This window comes from Cheilinus undulatus, linkage group 13, assembly GCF_018320785.1.
Source record: "Cheilinus undulatus linkage group 13, ASM1832078v1, whole genome shotgun sequence".
Lineage (NCBI taxonomy): Eukaryota > Metazoa > Chordata > Actinopteri > Labriformes > Labridae > Cheilinus > Cheilinus undulatus.
The window spans coordinates 33,799,642-33,824,362 of NC_054877.1; the positions used below are offsets into that span (position 1 = coordinate 33,799,642).

The 24,721-nt window shown below is 38.4% G+C and overlaps 1 protein-coding gene across 6 annotated transcripts in view; it reads right to left on the bottom strand.

Annotated features, from left to right (window-relative positions):
- The window catches only part of LOC121520047 (F-box-like/WD repeat-containing protein TBL1XR1), a 33,202-nt gene extending 14,220 nt beyond the window's left edge, over window positions 1–18,982 (bottom strand). For 2 of the 6 annotated variants that reach the window (XM_041803272.1, XM_041803277.1), the window contains exons 1-9: window positions 18,348–18,516; window positions 16,789–16,855; window positions 9,290–9,393; window positions 8,988–9,133; window positions 8,671–8,890; window positions 4,241–4,373; window positions 2,655–2,796; window positions 2,175–2,238; window positions 1,995–2,092 (exon numbers count right to left, since the gene is read on the bottom strand). In XM_041803272.1, coding sequence (XP_041659206.1) covers window positions 1,995–2,092; window positions 2,175–2,238; window positions 2,655–2,796; window positions 4,241–4,373; window positions 8,671–8,890; window positions 8,988–9,133; window positions 9,290–9,347 — 861 coding nt within the window. In that variant the 5' untranslated portion in view covers window positions 9,348–9,393; window positions 16,789–16,855; window positions 18,348–18,516. Of the gene's footprint in view, window positions 1–1,994; window positions 2,093–2,174; window positions 2,239–2,654; window positions 2,797–4,240; window positions 4,374–8,670; window positions 8,891–8,987; window positions 9,134–9,289; window positions 9,394–16,788; window positions 16,856–18,343; window positions 18,517–18,788 lie in introns of those variants that run through there. The other 4 variants (XM_041803274.1, XM_041803275.1, XM_041803276.1 and 1 more) reach the window with 4 other exon arrangements.
- Window positions 18,983–24,721: the final 5,739 nt, after the last annotated feature.

Below are 24,721 nucleotides of genomic sequence, written 5' to 3' on the forward strand. Positions count from 1 at the left end.
TCAAAGATGCTGTGGGTGGAAAGAGAGAGACCACTCTGCTCTCTGTCACAGCTTCTATCATCCATAATTGTTTAATTTATCAGTTGGCAAATGAAGTCTCTTTAGTGTCTCTTAAAGATGCATGTGTTAGCGTTTGTGTCAGTTACAGACAGAGAGCAAAGGAGTGAGACAGCAACTTCTCATTGTTCCTTCAAGTTTACCTTTACATCCCAACCTGTGGACTGATGACAGTCTCACAGCTCTGCACAAACACTGACCCATTAAATGACCTACATAAGAATCAGAAATTACAGACAGAGAGATGAATTACTACATACACTTCTACTGAACAATTAATGACAATTCAGAGGAAGTATGTGATGTGAGGTAGGCCCTATCGCTGTTACTATAAGTCAAATTCTGGTAATTGTTTACTTTTAGTGAACCTTTTTTACAGGTTGCAGGTTGAAATAAAAACTTAATAAATAGAATCAATAAAGCAGCCTTGGACAAACAGTCTAGCTGCAGACCGTTCATCTCTGATGGCCACTCTCACAGACCATTCATCTTGACACGATCTCTATCTGAGTAGGAATACACACTAAAACTTTCAAAATAAAATCAGATTAAAGTTCTGTTTAGGGTTAGTGTAATGGTTAGGATACCAAAAGTTAGAAGTTAAAACCTGACCTGCAAAACCTTACAACAAAACGATAATGATTTCAAGTCCATGAAGTCCATGCAATGAAATCTGCTCGTCCTCCATGAAAAACATCTAATGCAGCAACCGTAGCTCATATAGCTATGTTAGTACGTAGCTAATGGAGGTTAAGCTAAGCTCTCAAAGCAGCAACATAAGTAACATATCTACATAACTATGTTAGCCTAAGCTACATTTGCTACAGCTAATGCTGCAACAGCTAACTCAGCTATACAAAATGGAGCTACACAGCTAATGCCGCTGAAGCTAAACTCACAAAGCAACTATGCAGGCTACACAGATACATTATCTATGTAGCTACATTTGCTAAGCCTCATATGGCTTAAGCTAAAATACTACACTGGCTGATGTGGTAACTAATTACATACCTAGTGTAGCTATGTTAGCTTAATGTAAAACTAACGGAGCTAAAGCAAGCCACCATTCTTGTAGCTACTTCTAAAACAGGTCAAAATATAATTTAATCCAGAATTAGACCTCTGATTGTTTTTCTTTATGGAATGTTGCTTAATCTGTAATATTTGCAATGTGGTTATTTTATAAATGTAACTGCTATGAACTATGAAAAAAGTTGTATTAAAAAAAATGATTAAAACCACAAATATGTTGTACTATCAAATTTGGCACCTCCATTGTGAGATATACGGCCTCTTAGATGAACGGTCCATGAGAGTAGCTGTCAAAGATGTACAGTCTACAGCCAGACTCCTCTTTCCATGGGTGTCCAAGAGGTCATTTTTGTAAGCATGATAATGAAAAAGGATCAGGACTGTTTGATTTGAACTAGTATCTTGACAACTCTACCACAAAGCTGTGAAAACTACAGAGTTGGGTGACACTTCGTCACGTATCAGTATGAGTCAAATGTCAACATTTTTAATACTTAAGTACTTTTAGATTCTGTTTATGACAGCCATTTAGCTGTTCTGAAAATGGTACCTATATTCATTTTATTTTTACTCATAATGATACAGTTTAATGCATAATGCCTCAATGTGTGCTGTGCAGCTTGAACACCTCATAAAACTGCTGCTTCCATGGAGAATTTGTTTCATTCCACAAAAAAGCTGCAAAAGCAACCCCTCCCCTTCTTTCAAACTGATTTCTCACCTAGCATACACCCCCACTGAGTTTCATCTCACCTCCACACTTTGTTTCCATGAGAAATCTGTCGCATTTTAGCAAAGGTCACTGTGAATGAGGAAGAAGCTGCAATGCTCTCAAGGTCATCCCAGAAGCATTTATCTGACTTACTCAACTTTAAAAGTCAGAACTAAAAATCAATATAGATTACCTTGTCTACACCAGCGCTGAGGATGAAATTTCCTTTCTTATTCCACTTGAGTGCAAATATAGGACCTTTATGCTGACCTAAAGTACTGGCCAGGTTCCCTGAAAATTCAAAGACAGCAATGTAAGAGAGAGCAAGGACTTTTAAGAATCTACTCAGAGTCATAATGTAGAAGAATCTCACCGTCCTTCGTCCATATTCTTGCAAAGCCATCATATGAGCCGGTTGCGAGCAATGTTCCCTCGCTCTGAAAGACAGAGATGATTCTCATTTAGGTCTGTTAATTCAATCTTTCATGGTTTTATTTGCATATTTGATTAAGGTGGAATTAAATCTTGGAGATCTTTTTACAGTTTTATTAGCAAGGCTCACTCCAGAATTATAAAATATTAATGCTGATTCTGCATTGTGCACTGATTTGTACAACTTCATAAAGTTAAAGTTTGCAGCTGAACAATGTTAGAGACCTTTTCCCGCGTGGGAGGGAAACGCCCACGTATATCAGGATGGAAGGAATGCCTTTAGCAGAAGTTGAAGTCACATAGACATGAATACAGAAGCACAGACACACTAACAGAAAATCTGCTGGATAGTATTACTAAACACCGCACTCAATGAAACAGACTCACAATCACACAGTCAGCTACACACACACAGACTCACATTCCAGTCCAGTGAGGTGACGTCTTTGTTGCTTGGTACGTCCTGGCCTCCTTCTCGTATGCAGTGCCTCAGAACCAGCTGGGTGGATCCGCCTGTGCTGTTCTCACTCAGGTTCCATATCCGTGCTGTCGAGTCCCCAGACCTGCCATGGAAATCACGCATATAAAAATAGACAATGGTACATCAGACACATTCATGCATTTATTTAATATGGTTTCAAACCGAGAGTCTGTTAGGGTTTTAAATCATTGAATAAATTTGAATCTAGAATCAAATTCAAAACCTTTTTAAGCCCTATCAAATCTTTTCACAGCATCTACTGAGGGAAAAATGAGAGACATATTCTACAAGCATGAAACTCGTTTATTTCTGTGTGGACTGCGTGGCTATTTCCCTAACCCTTGTGTAACTCCTCTTATATTTGAGGACTGCAAAAAAAGGAAACAGCAAATAAATTGAAATGAACATCTTTGGCATAAATCATGTTGACCATTGTCACTGGTGTATAAAAATGCTAAGCTGCTTTAATGAAGCATCATAAGTCTGAGGTTGATCTGGCTGATACATATCAGTAGAGTCTTTGGTGCATAAAATCTCTTGAGTCATCCTGTTGCACTTTAGCACACTAGACAGTCTTTCATCATAGTTTTTCCTGGAATGACTTTCCATCATGAAGGTTATAATAATAACCATGCTTGCTCCAGTATAAAAGCTGCACTGTAACAGACAATACTGCATCTGGAGAGGGATAAGTCACAGAATCAACACTGACTTTATTCAACAAATATTTGTTTAGCGTTCTACCAGGACTAACTTATGAAACCACCCTTCTATTTTGACACACTTATGGTGTTTTAATAAAAAGCAGAACTGTTAATGATCAGCATGCACTGACCAAAGGGAATAATTACAGCAATTGTTTCATCATGTTTTTTAGGGCTGATCCAGTCAGTCAGTCGATTAGCTGGTCAGTGGGCTCTTGTCTGAACAAAATCTCATTTGGTTGAACAGTCACAGAGAAGAGCCCGGTGGATGATTAAGTATAGAAAGAGAATGAGAGTGCTGGTGGTTGCAAATGAGACAGCAATGGAGATGAACAAGATTCCTGATTGTTTCACAGCGGCTGCACTTTAAAGAACTTGAAAAGGCATTGACAACTCGACACACATGTACAGGAAATCCAAATCTTTGTCAAGGGGGCAACTGGACTTGATATCGCCTTTCCTCTAAAAAGCTTTTTGAGTTCTAAAGTTTACTAGAACTGAAGCCCCCTTGATTAAGATATGGATAACAATGACTTAGTTATTTTCAGTGTACCTCAGTAAATAAATGCTGCATACTGTCTGGATATTTATATTTAGATATTACACAGTGCAGGCTGATACAAGTGAATCCTGTGAAATGTTATCGTTATAAAATTAGACAAAGTGTGATTTTTGGTTGTTGTTTGGGTGTAATTTCAGTCAATGAATTTCTTTTTGGTTAACTACTGTCTTCTGTAAGAATGACACATATCTCCGTTACTGTAGACCCAGTGTGATCGGTACAAATTGTGACGACAACGAGGAAGCTGTGGAGCTACTGACCCAGAGGCAAGGAGGTCGTTGACGGGGTTCCAGGCACAGATAAATACTTCTGATTCATGGCCCCTTAGGACCATGGCTTTGCTCTGGGGGATCTCCACGTCTCTATCCACCTCCATCATCTCTGTGTGGTGATCTGCATGAAGGAAAGAGGAACAAAACTCATGAGTAACAATGTTTCCAACACATAAAGCGTACCTGGGCAGGCCACCTTAGAATTAACATTAATTTAATAGGCAAAATCCCCTAACTCTCTGGACTCAGACACACACTCTACAGTTGATCAGACAGAGATCAATGACATCGTGTAAATGCACTGAATGAAGGGCCACGTTTCATGTCAAATATGAGGGTTTTTTCAAACCACTGTTTAAATCATAATCATTGCAGAGGATGTCCCTTCTAACCTCTTAGTCTCTGATCACTTCTGTACATAATCAATACACCTCGTACGGATGCAGATCAGCTGTTGTGCTAACACAATATCAACCTAAATTTTTTAAAATACAAGTCATATTAGTTCAACCTCTTTATAAAACAATCTGCTGATGAGAAACTGAAGGATTACCAAAAAAAGTACTAAGCAGCACACAACCAGGGAAGCAAGCTTTCATGTTAACCGAGACCGAGGTTCACAAGGACAGTCTGACATCATCTAATTTTCTGCAAACCAGAACAGCCCCACAGCAGAGCACACGTACGTCATCGTCTGATCTTGTTAATTCAAACAGAATGTCGACGCCACCACTTCTCGTCGAGACTCAAGTAAACTTTCTGCACATAGTGACCACCAGCCTGAGCAGCTGACAGCTGTGGATTCAAAGAGCAAGCTGTGCTGTTGTTGACTGAACAAAAATGTTTGTACTAAGCCACAGCTGGTTTAAATGTCGGAACTGTACAAAATACTAGTCATTCATTTCATTTAACACTGTAAGTGACACTTAGCTATAGCCTGCAAGTCCCCAATGTCCCTCTGAGCAGCTCTCCAAGTTTGATTCTTGACCCTGGAGTATTGCCATGAGTAAATCATTTTGGAATAGAAAGGTTTTACTGGAACTTTATCATATTTTTCTCATTTCTTTTTTATGCTGGGAAAATAAGATGAAGCTTGTTCTCCACAGACACAAAAAACATGAGGAAACATGAGTGAGGGCGTGAGAAAAAACACCAGAGTAGCCTTATGTAATGGCAAAGAAGCCACAGACATTTGCAAAACAAAGACCTCAAAGTTGTGCTACAGCTGTCCTCAGATTGGCCAACAGTTCGCACACCAACGTACACAAAAACCCACACAACATAAGGAGCCTTACTTTTTCCACACTACATCCAAACCATTGTCAATAGAAAGTATAAAAATATATATATACCATTATATAGGTCAGTTTAATTTAAATTGGGGTACTTCAGAAAATATGGGAGAAATTAAGTGTTGATTCATGTGGTTCACTCACTTAATTAATAAGGAATAATGTAATTAATCTTGGCTGCCCAAGTTATCATCAGTGTAAGTATTTATTTAAGTTTTTCAGGGCTGATACGCATTCATGAGACCAGTGATCGATATCCATAACTGATGTACATTCATTTTGATTTAAAACATTTACTTAATGTGGCAAAAGTAAAATTGCACAATAAAAAAAATGACAGAAAATGAACAATATAGCCCTAGCTCTATCAGTATGAGAAACAGCACAGAGTAACACAGTTGCAAAAGAAAGTGTTTCCATGCACTTACTGTGCCAGTGGCACCCAGTTTAAAGGGTTGATTGGCAGGTACTCATGTGACATCTAGCAAGTCATGTGTTACATGCAAAACATCTGGAGAGACTTTTGATTAATTTTTTTGATTGATCATCGGTAAAAAAAAAAGTGCTGATACCACTAATCAGCCAAATGTCAAATATCAGCCTCAATAATATGACATAAAAATCATGATTCTCTTCAATGCATCAATTCATATCCAATTTGCAATACAAGTCAATGTCATGACAATAACATTTTTTTTCAAATTTGTTCAGCCCTTGTTTAATCTAGTGTTGTGTTGGTCATAACATGGAATGATTTATTGCTTGTTTTTTTGGAAAAAAGATAAGATGAGGAACTCTGGAAATAATCGCATATCAAATCACAATTGCAATATTGGGGGAAAAAATTGCAAATAGATTTTTTTCTCAAATAGTTCAGCCCTATAGGGTGAGGGAAAACAGGCTTTGTAGCATGCTTATTGCTGCTTTCATTTCACTGAAAATCTGCACAGGGATTTACTGGCAGTCAATTTATTAAACACCCCAATTATATGTTTTTGTGAGTCTATAGATTACAAGTGTTCTGAGTGCAGTTCAGTAGGTTTTATCTCAAGAGTAGCACATGAGTGTTCACGGGTCTCAAGCTGCAGCCGTGCGCTTGTTTGTGTGTTGTGCACCATATTTGTGTGTCTAGAGAGAGCAGGAACAAGAAGACGGAGCTACAAGTTCTCTTATGTACACTTGTGTGTTTATAATTGTAAAATTATCTACCCGCCTTGAGGAGTGGGATCTACTCCCATTTAGTGCTAATCTAGAGTTAATTTCAGACCTCGGTTTGAGTGTCTACTTGCAGGGATGAGTTCCTTCTTTCTTTCTTTCCACACAAACCAGGCCAGATCAAAGAAATATGCAATAGGTAGAGGTGAGGTTTAGGCAAAATTGTAGAAAACCCTGCCGCAATTCACAAGTGTGCTGAACTATAGATATCATACCAGGAACTGTTGTTTCCCTTGTACAAACAGAATAAACTTAACATAGAGGTTATTCAGTATCAAACTGATTTTAAATCAGCTGCAACACAGCACACTTAACCTCAGCTTTGTGTCTCCTTGCTCCTGTCAACTAAATGAACCAGCTGCTTGTTATGGAAAAGAATGAACATTGAATTAAAAAAAAAACAAAAAAAAAAAACGCTGTTCAGATGCCAGCTCAAAATCTAAAGACAAGATAATGTTATTATGAAAGAACCTGTCAGTGATAAGAATTTCCTTAATGATTTCAAATCCTGGATTTATAAATTACTTTAATTCATGTATCATTATCCTTTGGAATGCGGATGGGCATTTTAGTCATCTAGTATTGAAATATACTCATTACTAGAGCCCGACCGATTTATCGGCAGGCCGATTATAGCGTTTCACAGATTAATCAACATCGGCCAAAATGTAGCCGATATATGAACGTTTTTTCTCAGTGGTGATTGTCTCTGTTTCTGTCGCTCTGTGTTGTGTCTCCATGCTGAACTCAGCCCGAGTGCCTGTCCCCTCTCCCTCAGACGCAGAGTGCAGCAGCAGCTCTCCCTCACTCAGTGTTGCCAACTTAGCGACTTTGTCACTATATTTAGTAAACATATATTCAGCTTTTTTTTTAGCACCCAATATCGGCATCGGTATCGGCCCCAAAAATCCCATATCGGTCGGGCTCTTCTCATTACCTTGTAAAGGAAAAACAAGGCAATGAGCATATTTCAGGACAAACAATGGACCACCGGACATGATGCAAGTGAGTCCTTAATTATCTCTCTCGTATATCTTTCCTGCTCTTGTAACTATTACAGTGGTTTTAACTCTGGCAAGACAAAAACTCTCAGCTCCTGGAAGCTTTGTACTTCAAGAAAACTAAAAGGAAACTCATCTCCAGTCACCAGTTTAGCTCATAGCAAGCTAATCTTCTCTGCTCTTGTATCCTCACATTGAAATGTGCTAACAGGGCTAGCAAATAATTTGCTGCAAGACTGTCTGCTGTCTGTCTCAGCTAGGTTCTCCTTGTTCTTTTAAGGCATGTGGTTTAGCATTAAATCAGCATTTCTATGATATATCACATGTAGCCATCTTTTTTGTCAAAGCACTTTTCCTGGTCGTGGCTGACACAGTGCATGTGACACTAGGTGAGTTAAACTGTGAAAGCCTAAAACAACATGAAATGTCTCTCAAACAATGACTGAGATGACAATACCTTGAGTAATCATTACTGTTCCTGCTATATAGATGTAGTCATACTAATACAGTAAAGAGGAGGATGATCAACAGGGAGTGAGAGATGGGTTACTTAAGCCTCTGTATGTCTGCCTACTTAAACAATGAGGAACACTGATATCTACTAAGGTCATACTCCAAGCCCTTGAATTGTTTCATCTAAGTATAAGTTCTTTTTTTGACTTCCATTAAAGTCTCAACTTGCTGAGTGATCTATAACACTTTATATCTACAGACAGCAGCATTTATGAAAATTAATATCCCTGATGAACTACAAAGTGGGAAATTAAGACCACATGTACAAATCTCAAACAAATCCATCCTGACATCAAGGTATGCAAGTTAATGAATTTCTTTGTGTCAAACGTAAGAAAAAACACAGGTTTGCTAGGGGGATTATTCAGAGATTGTTTCCAACCACGAACAAGCTTACTGGCTAAGGCGTGGGATCCATTTTCCTCCCCGTTGGCAGCCCCCTCCCCGTTCTTTGTGCTCCCCTGGGGCCCTGTACTGCTGCCACTTCCTGCAGCCGCCTGCTGCTGCTGGGCCAGCTTGTCCCTGTAGGCCTGCTGCCTGGTCTGGACTACATCTGGCATCACAGCGTCGATGAGAGACAGTGACTCGATTGGCCGCCCGTCAAATAATGTCCCATCCTACAGAGACAACATGCAGATTCAGATTTTAATTGTAAAACGTAAACCAAGATTTCACATTTAAGAGTTCATAAGTTCCACTTAGGTAGAGCCTGACCTCATTGATGCTGACTTCAGCCTCCACATACTGCAGGCCCTTCTGAATGATGGAGATGAGGGCAGCAGGGGGCACCAGGGCTCCATTGATGTTGGACTGGCTAATGTGGCTCTCTATGCCAAAGGTGAACGCTGAGTGAGAGAAGCCTGGAGGAGGTATGAGTAATTTGAAAAGTGGGATGGAGATAAAGTTCAACTGGCCCAAGCCGAAAAAAGCATTAAATAATGTAACACTTTAGATCTTTATTTAAAAAGAGGGAGACAGTATACTATTCAGAGAGGTGTCGTCTCTGTATAACTTACCTGACTCTTGCAGGTATCTGTAAACCAGGAAATTGACCTCATCACTGCTTATGCTCATTTTGAGTCCTGGTGATTAAACCATTGGGTCAGCACAGGATAGGAGCCTGCAAGAGAAACCACAGAGCAGCCTTGTTTAAGAGTCAGTAGTATTAACATATTATTATGTTTTAAGTTCCTGTGTGTCTCGTCTGGTTTACACTATCTGTATTGTTTGAACAGCGTTGTTGCAAATGTGTTGTCCCTCACTTGTCAGGTTCTGTCATGCATCACTCAATTAAAAAAAAGAAAATGAAAAAGAGAGTCAATAGTATTACATATCATGCAACTGAGCTGAAAGGAGGTTTCAGTAATATCTTCATCACTCAAAGTGCATTAACATCCCACAGGAGCATTAATGGAGAGTAAAAGAGAGATGACACGCAGGGGCACTGAGCCAGGTGTAAAAAAGAGCTGTCACACACACACACGGAGGATGGTGTTACACTACGAGCTAGCGACGTAGCTCATTACCAAACTGGCACACAGGATGAAAACTGAGAAGAGGAAGAGGTTGAAAAAAACATCACCTTGCTTGGCTTACATCTTGCAACCTTTAAACAGAGAAGTAAGCAAACTGTGTTCTGCTGTTAGATAAAAACAAACGTTTGGTTCCTCTCTACTTGTGTCGGCTACAGAAGTCTCCTGGCTTCAGGCAGGGCACCAGTTTCCATTCATTAACCTACAACTGGAAATAATTACCAGCCATGTTCATGAGAAAGGCGGGTGGACGGGCTGTTTTGGCCTCAAACGTCTGGAATAGATGGGCTTTAAACCTCAGCAATAACAGATCCAACAGTGCTTACGCTGGGTTCCATTTTTCTTTCTGCAAGACCCACACTGTTTAAACGGGACTGTGGAAATAAACAAGGGGTCTGGACGCAGGACAGAACTTCTACTGTTTCCATCATGCCAGCCCCGCTGAAAAAGTCAACAATCCTTCTGCCGCATCCCAGCAGCCCAGATCCAAGACCAACTGAACAAGAGGCCTGGAATCTGCTTACAGCCCTTTAGCTATCCTAACAAGGTGGTCAGAAAAGTCCTTGTAGTTCTCCTTTCTCACAGAGACATGAAATACCAATGCAAACCAGGAATTGCATTAAAGATCAGTATATTTAACAAAAGAGTAATGTTTGTAATCACAGCCATGAAAGACAGTCACTCAGCAAAAACACAGCATGTTTTAACAGAATACTACACTAGAGATGTATTCATGGTTTATATGGTGGGCTTTTCTTTTACATTTTAAGAAACTGGGTTCCTAAAAAACATGGCCACTAAAGTTTATCCATGGCCAGCAGATGTGACATGTTGGTAGCCCACTGTGACCACAAAATGTTGCACTTGTGCCTTTTGCTAAGACAATTGCCCACTCAACATTGCCAGTTTAAGGTGTGACTTGCAGCTTTTTAAACTTTGCAATTTCACAACTGTGCTGTGACTCTGCCTTTGTGCTTTTAATCTGAATACACAACAGCCCAGTACTGGTGGCTGAGAATTTGAAAACTTTGAAATCCAAAGTTTGTTTAACGTCGGGATGTTCACATGCACACACAAACATGAACAAACTCTGGTGTTAGACACTCCCATTATCTCCTCCCTGTTACCACTACTGGTGCATGCTCTGGGGAAAAATGGCCCCATTCCACCAAACTAAGGATGCACTATATTGGATTCTTGGCGATATCTGATATGTCAATATTTATAAATTCATTTTAGCTGATGCTGATACCAATATTTGAGCGTAGTTCAGACCTAAAACTTTAGTCCCTTAAACACACAATTAAAAGATGATCAAATTAAAAAACTTCAATCCTTTAAACAGACTTTAAAGTGTAAGGAATGATCATGAATGAAGAAAAAAGACTCCAGCTGAAGTTTGTCTGTTGGTCCAGACTAAAACTACACTAACTTTTTTTTGTACATATAGCTTATATTCATAGCTGATACAAGCAGATTTTAATATTGGTTGTAAATACCAACAGGAATTTTCATATTTGCCGACACTGATAATTCACATTTATTGCTAATATCTGCCATTACCGATATCATGTCGACAATATTGTGCATCCCTACACCAAACCATCCATATGTTTGTGTTTAATTTCAAAGATGAGATCAAGGTAGAGAGGGGGACACAAACATAGAGGATATTAGGGCTGACAGCCTCAAGTCGATTGGTCGATTAATTGGTCGATGACCTCATGTCAGACCAAAATCCAATTGGTCTAACAATTGCACGTGCTACTTTAATTGGAAGAATCCATTTTTGCAGGGGTGAGAAGGGAGACATCATGTGTTTTTATTTTTTCAGTTACCTAGTGTTACAAAATATAATTTACAACAAAAAAACTATGACTTGAACTATTCAAATATAATTTAATTGTGCTTTCAAGGCTAATTAATTACAGGTTAAATATCCAGAAAGTCAAAACAACATCACACGGACCCTCCCACCTTAGCGGAGAGCAAAGCCCCTGAAGCACGTTTATGCTCTGTTTCCCGTTAATTGACAACATGTCGAAAACGTCAGCGGTGTGGCAACATTTTGTTAAAAAGGATGATTTTGGTCCGTCCCACGACCAATCGATAAATTGAGGATCTGGTGCAATTTCAGTCGACCAAGTTTTTCTTCAGTTGACTACAGCCCTAGGGGATATGCTACAAAAAAACTTAGAAACAACACAACTGCAACTTCACACAAAGATGCTGAATTCTAATGTCTTGAAGTGACAAATACAATTTATTTAATTCTTTTATCATTACATTTAAAAGTCCATGCCAGGATTAATGTCTGTCATTTTCACACCATGCACGGTGTCTGGTATATGCTTGTGAAGTACACAGCTGTTAATAGTTATTGTTTTAAATTAGGACAAAACTATTCTCTCAAGATGCCTTTCTTACAACTCTGAAGAGTTATTTTGTTTTGATCACAGAAATGATATGGATATAGGTGGAAGCATGCTAGTCATCTGAGTCAATTGTTATTTTAGTAGATATAAAAAGGTTGAAAAACAATAATCCTATGAAAAGCTTGTTTTGTCCATTTTTAAGTTCATTTAGGCTATGGAGAGTGGATTGAGAAACTTGTCACTGATTGAACTGATACCTAAATAACGTACAGGTTTTTGGACTTTTTTTTTGGTAGTATTCTAACCCAAAGACCAATGAATTGGTTGTCGCAGTGCAAGTTTTTCCTGGTTGACTGCAGCCCTGCAATTATCCTGTCAACTATCTGATTAGATATCATCATGTATCACGATGGATTAAATCATCAGTGTTTTTTATTACTGCAATTGGCTTCTGTCTAATCATTGAGGGTCAGCAGTCAAACTAATATGAACTCCCTATGTAACTATTTAGACATTACTTAGAAACCAGCATTATCAGCACATAAAGCAGGGCAGACCATCAGTGTGTATGTGCATTCTTAGTGATTTTTAGACATCAGCAGTGCTGTAACGCTGTCTGAGTTCATAGAGCAGGAACCCAAAGTCACGCACTTGTGGATTCAATGTAAAAGCACAAAAATTCAGAATCGCAATGTAAAAGTGCTATACTGTTTGACAAACATCCTGATTATTCGTTATTAAGGATGCATTAACAGTGAAAATGAGGGATGTCACCAATGTTTAACATAACATCTCAGCTGATGTCACCTTTTTTCATCACTTCTTTTGGTGTGGGACAACTACTCTGCCATCTTTTTTCTTAAATTGACCATGAAAACATCACAGTTTGTCTAACCTGTCACTTCTGCCCCGTAAAAAAAATAATTCAGCAGCCAGACATACTAGATGTCAGCACATAATTTTTTATGTCAAGTGGAAGTTCTTACTTTCTAAATGTATCCTTGAATAAAACAACAACAGTATTTTCTCATCGTAATTATTTAAAAAAAAAAAGTCTTCTAGTGTCTGTTGCAGTAATAGCTTAGGCACACTGCTGGAAAAAGGGAGCAAGAAAGCTTGGATGAGACAGAGGCATGTGGGAGAATAACTAATAATTTTCTCTTTAGATCTGTTACTATTTATCATGCTAATGTAATTTGATCAAAATGTCACGATAAAGTATGGCTGTGTTTTGTTGTGTTTTATGTATTTTTACATTTAAAGTTTACACCAGGGGCTGGTGCCTTCAATATAAACGGCCGTCCCTTTTTTAAGTCTCACTCTAGTCAACCATGTTGATATATTTTACACTGGCGTGTTTTGAAAGAGTGTCGGCAAATGTCATCACCATGCAAGTGACGCAGGAGCAGTGAACGAGGTCAGAGCTCACTTACAAGAACAGGTTGACCGACTCATCTCCCTGACATAATGTCCAATATTTGACAGTTTTATGAACATCAACCCTGATCCATTTCCTCAATGAAAGCATATCAGCATGTATGTCATTCTTCTTTCAAGAAACACAAACAATATCTCACTGGATGCAAGACTTGCACAAGCAAAAAGAAAATTCTCAAACCCAGATATCATTTAAACTCAAATTGTAAATTTCATGGGGCAGAAGTTAAGTTAGGTCCAAACAAGAAGTTAGTTTTAACAAGAAATTCTCATCCAGGAGTAAAATAGTTTAAAAATGAAAGATTTCTAAATATCTAACCATCAAATATTCAGGGATATAAAGCAGCTTTCTGTATAGCAAAGACAGAATTAAAGTGGAGACCTTTCAAAACGTTAAACTCATTGACACCAGCCTCATGTTACCACAGCTCCAGACTACATCTGAACTGTGCCAACACAGGTCTCACACTCAGTGAACCTGCATTCTTTCAACATATGTCTGACAACAAGGCTTGTAATTCCCATAGGCAAAACTAGTTTTTTTTTTTATTGCAGGTGGTTTTAAATGTCATATCAGTGATTCTACTATAGCAGCTGTTCTTTATTAGCAATTTTGATTCATTTATGGTAGAGATGCCCCAATTATGAAAATCAGGGTCAATTTTAATATTGAAGATTTTTTTCATTACCTCTTTGTAACTATTTGTGTTTGTTTTTCAAATGAGTATTAACATTTATTGTACTGTTTAATCTGTCATTAAAAGCCTGATATATAAGCCACAGTCTGTTTTGTTGGTCCTCCAAAAGTCCCAAAGTCAACATGAAGTTTATGTGCAGTTGTACCACTCTTTTAGCACCATTCACTTTTGCCGTATGGAGTTTGCACATCTAATAGCTATAATATGGTAGCTGGGCTCGGTCTGCGTTGACTGTTATGACACCAGACTCACAGCCCATGAGCTGCTCTGCCCTCCTTCACCTGTAGTTGTTTTTATGAAAGGAAAGTCTTAAGTCAGACCAGCACTCCACAAGGTTTATTTCCTTAACTGTATACTCTGTTTTTTCTTAAAATGAATAGTTCTGACCTAAATGGGTCCCCAACTCCTTGCCGATCTGGTCTGGGTTCATATGTATTTAAACACATTCTGAGTAATGAAGCAGTCACTTACAATACACACTCGCTGGATGAATTTTCTGTTGAATTAGAGCTTGTACACTGTGTTTGCAGCTGCATGCAGTTGTGGTCATAGCAGTTCATGTCACAAAATGTAACTGGTGTATCGGTTGCATCAGTATATAGACACAGCCGACTTTTAGATGAAATAGATATTAGAAGTGTCCCATAAACTAGATTATAAGGTATTTAAATTGGAGTAAGCAGCCTCGACTCTTCAAATATCACTAGAAAATACCTTACAAACTGCATGTCGTTGATCTTTCCCAGAAACAATTCAAGACTCCCACACTACCAATATTTCATGTCTGATAAAAACAAATTAGGATTTGTCCGACACATACATCATAAATAAACCTCTTCCCATAATCTGTATTCTAACATTGGTGCATGCCACATCATTCGCCAATGGGCCGCTGTCTGTAATCAGAGCTAATATTAACCTATACGGTGGTTCAACCAATGCATTGGTGCAATCCTGGTCTACAGTTGCTTTTATGACACCTTTTGCTGTACCTTCACCCTAAACCTTGCATAATGCTAAACACCACGCCACAATATATTTTATGGTCCCCATTGTTTCTATGTCTAACAAGTTACATTGATGACACGGTTATGTGCATGTTTTGTGCAGATTGTAAGACAAACGTGTCAACATGGTAAAGAAAATACAGATAGTATTTGTTATTGTAGGATGCAAATAAAGCGTTTTAGTAGTGGTGCTAACATTAACAGTCTCTGTGCTTGTATTACTCTAGGCAAAAGATTCACTGCGATGCTGCTTTTTATTGGAAAAATCCTGTAAAATGTTAACAGGTATCGGCTCCAGCCTCGGCTCCAATATCTCCAACCATTTATCAGAAAACATGCACTTCATCACATACTTAACTTGCTAGCAAAGGATGCAGTGAAGCTCTAAGGATGCACTAATAGTTTAACCGGCCAGAACATAAACAAGCGTGTAGACTGATGTCAGATCTGGTGGAGTTCCATCACAATAGCAACTTGTGCTTAAAACAAAATGAAGAACCAAATCAACCAAACCTACAACCCCTTATGACAAATACAAAACTTGAAAACAGCTACAAATTTTAAGGCCCGATGGTCTTACATTTAAGACTTTTAATACTTTTTAAAAGCCTCAATTTTTGCTAACTTATCATCTTTAATTACTTTTTAAGACCCTGCAGACACCCTGTCAACATGAATAGTTGGCTGCAATGTAATACATGGCAGTGTGACTAAAAACGCAATAATTTCTCTTTCTGTCCCTCAGTTGACCTGTGTGGTGTAAAAGCAACACTGGAACTTTAAATTACTTCCAACATCTCTGTGACAAAAGTTTGTATCATTTAGACATAAAGCAGTAAGAATAATCAGAGACAACCCTACACTTTTGATCTATAATACTGTATCTTATTGAAACATCTTTTGGATTCATATGTAATAAAACAAAGATGACAGTGCACTCTTAATAGAAATCAGTTTGAATCAAATCTACTTTTTTTAACTTGCTTTCACAGCGCAGTTTGTCTTATTTTATGCATCATAAGAAAGAGCACCAAACAGGTTACCTCATTCACAAACAAAGTGTACACTGAAGATTAATTTAATAGTGGAATCATCAAACTGAAAATTTAGAGCAACCAAAAGATCTCCAGATAGTAATCAATTACCACCAGTGATGTGTGTCATTTATCGGCAGGTGTTGGATGAACTTTAGTCTTGATTTATTTTGATATATTCTTGCCATCAGCTTGGTCTTTCAAGATTTATCACATCTACCTATCCTCCCTGAAATCTAAGCTCATGTTCAAATGACAAAGCATACAGGATGTTTGTTTAACTGACAAATGCGGCTACAGATTGCCCCTAATAACTGTACATTTTTTAAATGAAGTCAAGACTTGGTGTTATAGAAAGTATGTAGATAGCAAGAACGAAAGGAGAAAAAAGTGGGAACAAATTATTGAGGGGTTAAAATTCAGATACACTACCCATGAGATCAAGATGTCTTCAGGTGCGCATCATAGCTCTGTTTGCCACAGCAAAAACTCTGAGTTCCTGTGAGGAAAAGATAGAAATTTAGCCCTCAAAGTCACATTAGGATTTCATCATAATTACATAAATTATTTATGTCCATAGTTAAATATAAATGTCATTGACTGTCTTGTTTTATAACCTTAGACCTCTCCTACCATGCACTTCAGTTTCATATTATCTTCCTGCTATCTTTTGTACATAAATATATGCTTAAATCTTGGGTTAGCAGCCAGTGATTTGTATTATACCAGTCAGCGATTCAGGCTATTTTTTTTTCCTCCATCAGTGCTGTGACTAATTACTGAGAAAAGACAGTACAGCAGTAGAGTGGTTAAAAGGGCACCAAGGGGAAAAGTGTCATGAACAAAGGGTGTGTCACCAAACAAATAACAAAAAGTGGGTCAGTAATGCAATATGTCATAACACTCAAATATTTGTGTTTTGCACAGTGTAAATAACCCTGAAGGACATCAACATCAGAAAGGCACACTAATCTTCTAAAAGAAGTTTCAGGCATTAGGTTACTATTGTGGATGAAATGCTGTTTTTTGTTTGCTTTAAAGCTGAATACATATCATCAGAACAAAAGTCATTCAGGGACTGATGGAGCTGCCCTCCTTAAGTCAGAGATTTCGAGCAAAATTAAGTAACGTTACATGCAAGTTATGTCACTGTTATAATCTGCCTGCTGCGAAATAAGCAAGATAGCATAGCAAGCCTCTTGTGGAAACACCCCCCCCACCCGACACCACCACCACACACAGTGACGACTGGATGGGCTTAAACTACAGTGTGTACATTACCATTAACACTATATTAGACAAGTGATCACCTGCCACTCTTCCTGCCAACTAATGGGCCAAAATTCAACTCAGGACTACATGATTATATTCCCTCCTTCCCACGGTGGGCAGGACAATAAATCTGAAGGGTAACCACCATGAACTACTCCACTGCAGTGTTGAGGTGGGCTTACAATCGTCCACATGTCACTGGTCACTAAGTAGATGATCGGGGACACATCGTAACACTTATCAGTTAATGACTATCTTATTAGTGACGAACGTTACAAATGCATAATATGTTTCAAATTAATGCACGGCTGCCCAGCTTGTGCATTTAGAACTTTATTATTTAAAGTCCATTTAAACACGGTGCCCACCCAGCACTGCCATGAGCCTGGTAATATTAGCTCACCAGCTAACATGCGACTTAGCCTTAGTTTGCCTTGGCGGCGGCACTACCCGTCACCACACATGCCAATCAGGCGAGGCGGTTTAAGATTTTTTTTTTTAATTACTTAAAATAATACAGCTAGTTACTTTGTTTGTGATGAGTTTACACTATTCTTACAACAACTGATTACAATTGTGTTAAACTAGCTTCTTTAAAATATCTCTTTAAGTGAAATCATCAGCTTCTAACACTGTTAACCTGCTAACAGGCTGGCTAGCTCGACGGCTAATACTAGCATGCTATGCTAATGACAGTGTTGCTATAATCTCGTACCTACTTGGAAAAACCTTTCAATTGACGAGATCTTCCACAGCTTGTGTGTTCGCGTCAGATCATGTTATCTGTTTAATCGAGAACAAAAAGGTAATTTTCGCACATACATGAACTATCGTAAGGTTATAATATTTAAACTAAAGCCAGGCGGTAAGAAGCCAGCAACGGCTTCAGACATTCGACACAGTGGAATGACCTGCCATGCAGAAATGAGCCGCTGCCTGTAACTACTGTTGTTTCAAAGCACCTCTCTGAAGCTCAATGTAACGATTAACCCGTGACTACAGCTGCGTTTTCACGTATTTTAATATCATCTCTATCGCCTACGTCACACGTTGGTAGCGATTTGTGACAGAAAACAACACAAGTGACCACACATCTAAAGATCTTGTTCACAATAATGTCGAACATGACTATTGCATTAAGTGCTGTATTGGTGACTAACCTATTTTCCAGAAGCACTAAACAACAGCTCGTGGTTTGCTAGAGCTGACAGCCGTCCTCGAGCGAAGATTCAGCATTGACTCCAAGTCTGTTTGACAGATCAACATCAAAATGGAGCCACATTTCCTCGTTGAAACCGACCAATGAGGCGTAACAGAAAAAACTACCGAGGCCTCTGGAAGTTAGTCCCGCAGCCAAGCACCAGTCATAACAACTGTGTCCTCTCCCCTCCCCCACTACACCTCTTTTTCTCATGTCGGGTCATCACTCGCCATGGATTAATGACACCCCACCCCCTATCCTTTGCTCAGTCATTCAGACTGGGAAAGTCAACAACAAGCTTACATCATCATTGCAATCTGTGTTTTACACAGATTTATTTTTTCCAGATATATGCATATTAATTTTTAATTTACTTAACATTCCCCACAACTTTTAAATACCTGGGAGAATGCATGCTGCAAGTGTAAATTGTATGCAATAGGAAGGAGATATTTGGTGCTGACCTTCAAATTTCAAAAATGTATTTGCATCAAAACTTGTTTGACTGTAACTAATGGCTGTCCCAGTTAAAGTGCCAGCCCAGCTTTGGCTTATTCCAGAGTGGGATGACGACATATAATGAAATGCAGAATTGGGGACAATTAAATGAGTCGCACAGTTGTTGCAAATATGGAAAGTTTTCAGTGAAATCTGCACTTCCCCCCAGTATAATTTCAACTGGAACACTTACATGCTTACTCACTAAACTCATAAACTTCCCAAACGTGGTGCATGACTTCTAAAAAACACAGAATATCAAAGATGTACTACAACATCAAAATCTTGTGGGTAATATTTGTGAAGTAGATGATTTGCACTTGCAGTGCGGCAGAAGGACAGTATTTGAATCTAATTACATTCTGTGATTATATTCATATTCATTTATATGTAATTAACTGTGTTGTTGAGGGATGGACCTTTGTGCTACTTGAGTACATTTATTCTTTTGCTACCTAAGCTGTTTAATCCTCCCACTTCATTATCCCAGTGTTCATCTGGGCCCTTGTCAACATCCTTGTAGCACAAGAAACCTCCCTGACTAATATATTTTGCCACACATACACCAATATGGAGATGTGCGGGGAAATTATGCAATAATTGGTTTCCGTTTCTAAGCTGTTGTCTCTTTATAGGTCAGTAAGAGGTGATTTCCCACATTCTGCATTTTTCTTCTTTCTCCTCAAGCTAGAAAAAAAACAGAGATATGTGCCCTATCACTGTGTGAGGGTGTTTTGGCTGACAATGAACAAATGAAAAACAAATTTTTACAATTTCAATGCCAAGTTTTACGCAATATATGCTCCATCCTAAGTGCACTTATTGTAAGTTGACTCACTATGACTATGCATCTGCCATTATTTTACTGTAAAGTCCATGCACATACTGTATTTTGCACATGATAAGATACACAAATGAGCTTCCTCATGAAAAATATCTAAATCATAAGTGCTGTTTATGTTTGCATTGTGCCGAAGCATCCGTGAAATGAGATTAGCCGTGTTTCCCTCCATAAATGTGAGACTAGAAAGAATACAACCGTAAGATATCTGCGTGTGGGGGCGGGGAGGAGCTAATCTGTAGGACAATAACAGGAGGTTGCTAGGGATGCGAGCACAGTGGCAACACTGATAAATATGTGCTGGACCTGTTGGCATTGTGTAATTGCTTGGATACTGCAGTACAAGTGGCTGAAAGCTTTATCAACTGCCTTAGCAACAGCAGTAATGTCTTTTCATTTATGTGTTTGTGTCCAAAGAAGAATGATGAGATATGTAGCTACATGTAAGGAGAAATGTTCTTATTAAAGGAGATATTATGAAAATAGCTGGATATGCAAAGCAAGGGCAACTTTTTGTTACACACAAACATGAAATCTGACAAGCAAATGATTTCTTTTTCACTCACAGTTACACATAGGTATATGTTCTCACCGATAACTATTTATCCCAAAAAGTTTTACAAAAATATGGCCAACAGAGGAAAAGCACCCCCTCAGATGAGGGTCAAATGTGCTATTTCAGCTGTCAGACATATTCTATGAACTTCAAATTTGACCTAACATCACAGCACTACAGAACATCTTGCATGCATCATTAAGGCCATGAAATATGTCCACAATAGGATGAAAGACAAAAAAAGCGGAAAATGGAGCAAGTGAAGGGACTGCAGCTCAGCTCCACTGCCGGCTCAGCAAGAGCTATTTTTAGAGCCTGAGAAACAAAGAAGCAGAATCGCCTTTCATCCCCCCTGTAACTCTTGTTATTTCATCTCCAAATGTGCTGCTTGAAGAGAGTCTGCCCGTCTTTGTAGCTATGTTTAGGCCTTACCACAAATAAATACTTCTGCATCTGCATGTCCTTGAGTCTTTTTCTCATCCGACTTTATTTGTGCACGTGCTTTCCTGCCCTCCTACTGTATGCAGAGCCGAGCAGTCACATTTTTAAGGGCTAAATATATAAGGCCAGAGAGAAATTAAAGAGGGGAGCATATTAGGCAGGAAGGAGCTCTTCAGGGAGGTTAAATAGTGAATACTCTATTTTCTGGAGGAGCCTGGGGGAGGCAGTGAATGTAAAGTGATAAGCAGAATGATGCAGCAGTATGAGGCAGACTTTAATGGTCAAACACATTAAGTGAGATGAGTAAAGAGTGCTGCAACATGACTCATTAAACACGGTCTTCAAGGAAAAATCCCACTCCTTATTTCTTCACATTTAGCTCTTACCTTCTTGTAGATATAAGGATCACTTCATTTCTGTCTATGTGTCCATAATCAGTTGGTGATGTAGGATGTTGGCCCCTCAGGGTTGTGCAGTATGGTGCGGCTGTCAGAGTTTGTTGATGTAGAGTACATATTCAAGTTGCTGCATATAGGACTCTGATGCTGTGTTGTGTATTAGGATGTTTTCTCCCCAGTGCCATATATAGGATTTAATCCACAGGGGAGCTCCAGTTCAGAGTCCAGAGCAAATTTCCCATAGCAAATTACACATACAGTCATATAAACAGCTATTATTAGCCAGAGCAAGACTATCAAAATGGTTGCATTGTGCTGTGATGTTGACATATTACCAAACAGAAACAGAATTATAAAGGAAAATGACCCCTTTCACAAGATAAAATCAGCACAGCAAACCTGAATACTCCATAAAAACACACTGGATGGGATTTCACGTCACTGCTTTCAACTAAATAGTCTCTTCTAATCAAATGTATGGGACATGTATTTCAGAACACATTTTACAGTGCAACAAACAAAGCAGAATCCTTTTCTCACAGGAATCTTATTCTTTCACTGATTGATTTATCTGTTCAGGTAGCTATATGAATGTTTAAACCATTACAGTCCTGGACAATGTTCTCTTAGAGGGCAAATAAGTTAATCTTTCCATAGCATTTCTTATTGTCGTCATATTGTATTATTAAATCAGACTAGACTGTGTCTTATCATATTGTATATTGTTGTATGCAGTCATATCTTGTCATGTTTTACAATATGATATTATGTCTTATTATTTTGAACACTATCTCTTCTTGTTATTTTGTACAGCATCATATTGCTTTTAATCATATTGAATTATATGATTTCATATTGCATCCCAGTGTATCATATCATTTAAGCAATGTTCCTTTTCCTACCATATGTCGCCTTTTCTCATGATATAATGGTATTCTTACATCCCATTAGAATTATATGGCATGACATCTTATTGTATGTCATTGTATCAGTCATATCCATCATATTGTATTGTATTGTGTCATGTTGTATTGCCCTGTATTGTTGTATCACATCATATAATTTTGTATCAATCACATCTATTGTAGCATATAAATCATGTTCATCATAACTATCGTACCATACAGTATCATGTATTGTTTTGTCCTATTGTATCGTTCTAACATTTCAATTATATATATATATATATATATATATATATATATATATATATATATATATATATAGTGCTTAACAAATTTATTAGACCACCACCTAAAGTAAGGTTTATACCACAGCTGCCCTAAATTAACAACAAAATCAAAATCTTTTTTTTTGTTTCTGCAATGGTTAATACACCAATATGTAGAAGCTTTTTAACCGAAATGATATTTTTAATGCTAATATAACTATTATTGTTATCCACGAATTTTCAAATTTACTGATTTACAAAAAAACAGTAAAGCACATTATTATTTCTTGATAATATGTCAAATTATAGTTATTTACTTGCATTCCTGAACAGAAAAATGAGTTTTAGTGGTTGAATGTTATGCTTGATTCATTTCTGACTTCTCAGAGAAGCCCAGTGAGCCGGCTCAAATTTGGGTATAAAAAGGTGAATTCAGTTTGAAATTCCTCATTCCTGTTCAAAATGGTAAAACGTGGAGAGCTCACTGAAAATGAAAGAGTCTGCATTAAAGCACTCCATGATGCTGGATGGTCTCTGAGACAAATATGACAGGTGGTCTAATAAATTTGTTAAGCATTGTATATATGATTCATATCATATTTGTATACTATTAATCATATCTATCATATGGTATTGTATTGTATCATATCAGCCATGTCTGTTGTATCCATCGTACCGTACTGTACTGTATGGTATTGTATTCTATCCTATTCTATCCAGAGAAATTGTACTGCCTCATATTAAATTGTAATGAATATCTTAAAAACGTAAAAGTGTAAAAAAGACAAGAATAATCTAAAAAATCATTTTCCATCAGAAAGAAAATGAGGATATTGCTTCTTGTCTCTTTCACATCAGTTTTATTAATCCTGTAATCCCATGACCTCCAGTCTCAAAAAATTAGGGTATGCCACAATCCCCCCACCCCACTAACACACACACACACACACACACACACCCCCACCCCCCCACACACACACCCCCACGCACACCCACACACACGCACACCCCCACACACACACACACACACACACAAACACACACTCAAACACAAACACTTAATCAAACATTTGATTTAAAAGGTTAACAGTCAAAGAAGTAAAGAGGACCCTCCTCTTTCTTTCTCCAGTTTCTGAGGTTACAGAGACACCTTGTGGCAAGAGAAGGCACAGCTTTCCTTATATTAGGTTATAGTCCGTCTTCATTGGTGGCCTTCAAGTAGCCTTTAAACATACAGTACATTTGTAACATGGAAAAGCAGGGCTGGGGGGTTGAAATAACTGCTCCTGAATTCCTCTCTGGACATGCAGCAGAGTCTGTTACAAACATAGCGCCAGGCCCTGGCGGAGCCACTCACACACGGTTATTTGGAGGCTCAGTGGACATTCATTGTGCCAGACTCACTCATTTAAAGCATGACGGCATTGTACAGGGAACTCGTATTACTGACACAGGTATGACAGGCATTCTGTTCACTTGGGGTTTAGAGTTTAAATAAGAGGTGACCAGCTGCTTTCTCTGGCCATGTCGGAGAGCTACTGCTGACAGTTGTAGCCCAAAGTCTGGATTATCATAACAACACTGCGACAAGAGGTAGGACCCCACAGATTGTGCTTATTACCTCTGTAATTCTAACTGAGATCACACACAGAAGCAGGGGCTTGTTGTGAGCTGGATGTGTAAAGACGGGAGATTATGACAGGCATCAACAAGGAAACACTGAGACAGCAACAGACCATGTGCCTAAAGATGATGCAGTCTGTCACTAAGGCTCAACGTACAGCACAGTACTGGGATATGAAGAGTTATTTAGCTCATGCATGTGCAGATGAAGGAGTACAATGCAGGAATTTTATATCTCTATGCAGTGTGAAGTCACTTTAGAAATGTTATTAGTATACTTTGCCTTTATTGTTATTCCCTGTTGAATCTCAAAGTGGGATCCAACAACATGACCATTCAAATGAACAAACCACATTGTGCAGGA